The sequence below is a fragment of the Mandrillus leucophaeus genome, unplaced genomic scaffold, assembly GCF_000951045.1.
Source record: "Mandrillus leucophaeus isolate KB7577 unplaced genomic scaffold, Mleu.le_1.0 Scaffold1502, whole genome shotgun sequence".
In the NCBI taxonomy this organism is placed as follows: Eukaryota; Metazoa; Chordata; class Mammalia; order Primates; family Cercopithecidae; genus Mandrillus; species Mandrillus leucophaeus.
In genome coordinates, this window is record NW_012101480.1 from 2,057 (window position 1) to 3,549 (window position 1,493).

Consider the following 1,493-nt stretch of genomic DNA (forward strand, 5'->3'; position numbering starts at 1 on the left):
CAATGCTGAGCTGCAGCTGAGCAAGGCTAAAGGATGTGTGTCCCCTGGGCATCCATGCATGGGGCAGGTGTCGGAGCCCTGGCCACTGCCTTGGGTTCTGCTCCTTGAGGAAGGGTCTGCAGAGGGACCTGGAAGTGGGAGGATTTCAGGGCAGCCCAGGGGGCCATGAACACCTCTGCTCCTCCTTTCAAGGCAAGGAAGAGCTGTGCATTGAGGGTTCCATGCTGACAAGTTTCCTCTGGTGTTTCCTTGATGGGGTAAAGAGGCACAGGGAGACCCCAGCCCAGGGACTCCCCTGCCCCACAGTGCCCAACTCCCTCAGCTCAGGGGTCCAGCTCCCCCAGGAGGACCTGGCTCACCCCCAGCCCACAGGAGGCACAGGCAGGCCCCTGCAGGGCTCACAAGCCAGGCCCTGCCCAAGAAGGGGCATCCCATGGCAGAGTCCAGGGCTCAGGCCCAGCCTCATGGGCAGATTGGGGCAGGACTTGGGAGGGCCCAGGGAAGCCTGAAGTCCTCAGGAAGCCCCTCCTTCCAGAAGCCACAGTGCTGCTGAGATGAGCACGCCATAAGGAACCACAAGACCTTGTCTGACTCAGTTTTATGGGGGATCTCATCCCATGGAGAGGGGGTCCCCAGCACTCCAGGGGACTGAAACCCCAGTGGGCCCTGCTCAGGCCACCGGCCCCAACTTGGAAAGGCCAGGTCCTCCCACACCTGCTGTCCCCACAGAAGTCCTTCGGGCTCACCCTGAGACTGTGGGATGTGCTCATCTTGGAGGGCGAGTGGGTACTGACGGCCATGGTGCATACATCATTCAAAATACACAGGAGTAAGTCCCGTGTGCCTGAGGGTGCCCGGGGGGAACACATGGGACAGACCCTAGCTGGCCTGAGGGAAGTGTCCTTATACTGCCTGCTCCATCCGGATGGGGGGTCTGGCCTGTTGGGTTGGGCAAGGCATGATGACACTAAGTCCACCCCCTACATGACCCAGATGAAAGTCAGGAGTGTGGTGAGCACTTCCTTGCCCGGCCTTCCCCAACTGTAGCCTCCTGTTCACAGCTGGACCCCAGGGTGGCCAAAAAGAAGCAAAGAAGCAGGCACCACCCAGTGGGAGGTGGGCCTGGTGGAAATGGGGTGCAGGCACGACCCCTCCCAGGGAACCCTCCTGGCCTAATGCCCGCCCTGTCCCTAGAGCGCCTCATGAAGCTTTCCTGGAGCACCGTCTGGGAATTTCAGGAGCGACTCTCTCAGAGCTGGGCCCTGGAGGACAACACGGTCCTCAGGAACCTTCAAACCTCTATGAAGGAACTCACAAGGAAACAGTGGGACCTGCCACCCCCAGGTGAGCCCCAGTACCAGGTCCCCTCCCAAGTCACCCTCTGGGGCAGTCAATGGTGGGGAGTGCCCTGGCCCCATCAGCCTTCCTACCTGGCCTTCCTCCTGCACCTCTTCTTCCTCCTCTTCCTCCTCTACTCTAAGAAAGTCAAAAGG

General features: G+C 60.5%; 1 protein-coding gene across 1 annotated transcript in view; it reads left to right on the forward strand.

Moving 5' to 3' along the window:
* The window catches only part of LOC105535812, a gene marked incomplete at both ends in the record, with an annotated part of 14,596 nt that overhangs the window by 1,410 nt on the left and 11,693 nt on the right, over window positions 1–1,493 (forward strand). The window contains 5 exon segments of the mRNA XM_011975027.1: window positions 114–241; window positions 571–603; window positions 605–626; window positions 628–829; window positions 1,195–1,361. Of these exon segments, the coding sequence (XP_011830417.1) occupies window positions 114–241; window positions 571–603; window positions 605–626; window positions 628–829; window positions 1,195–1,361 (552 nt within the window).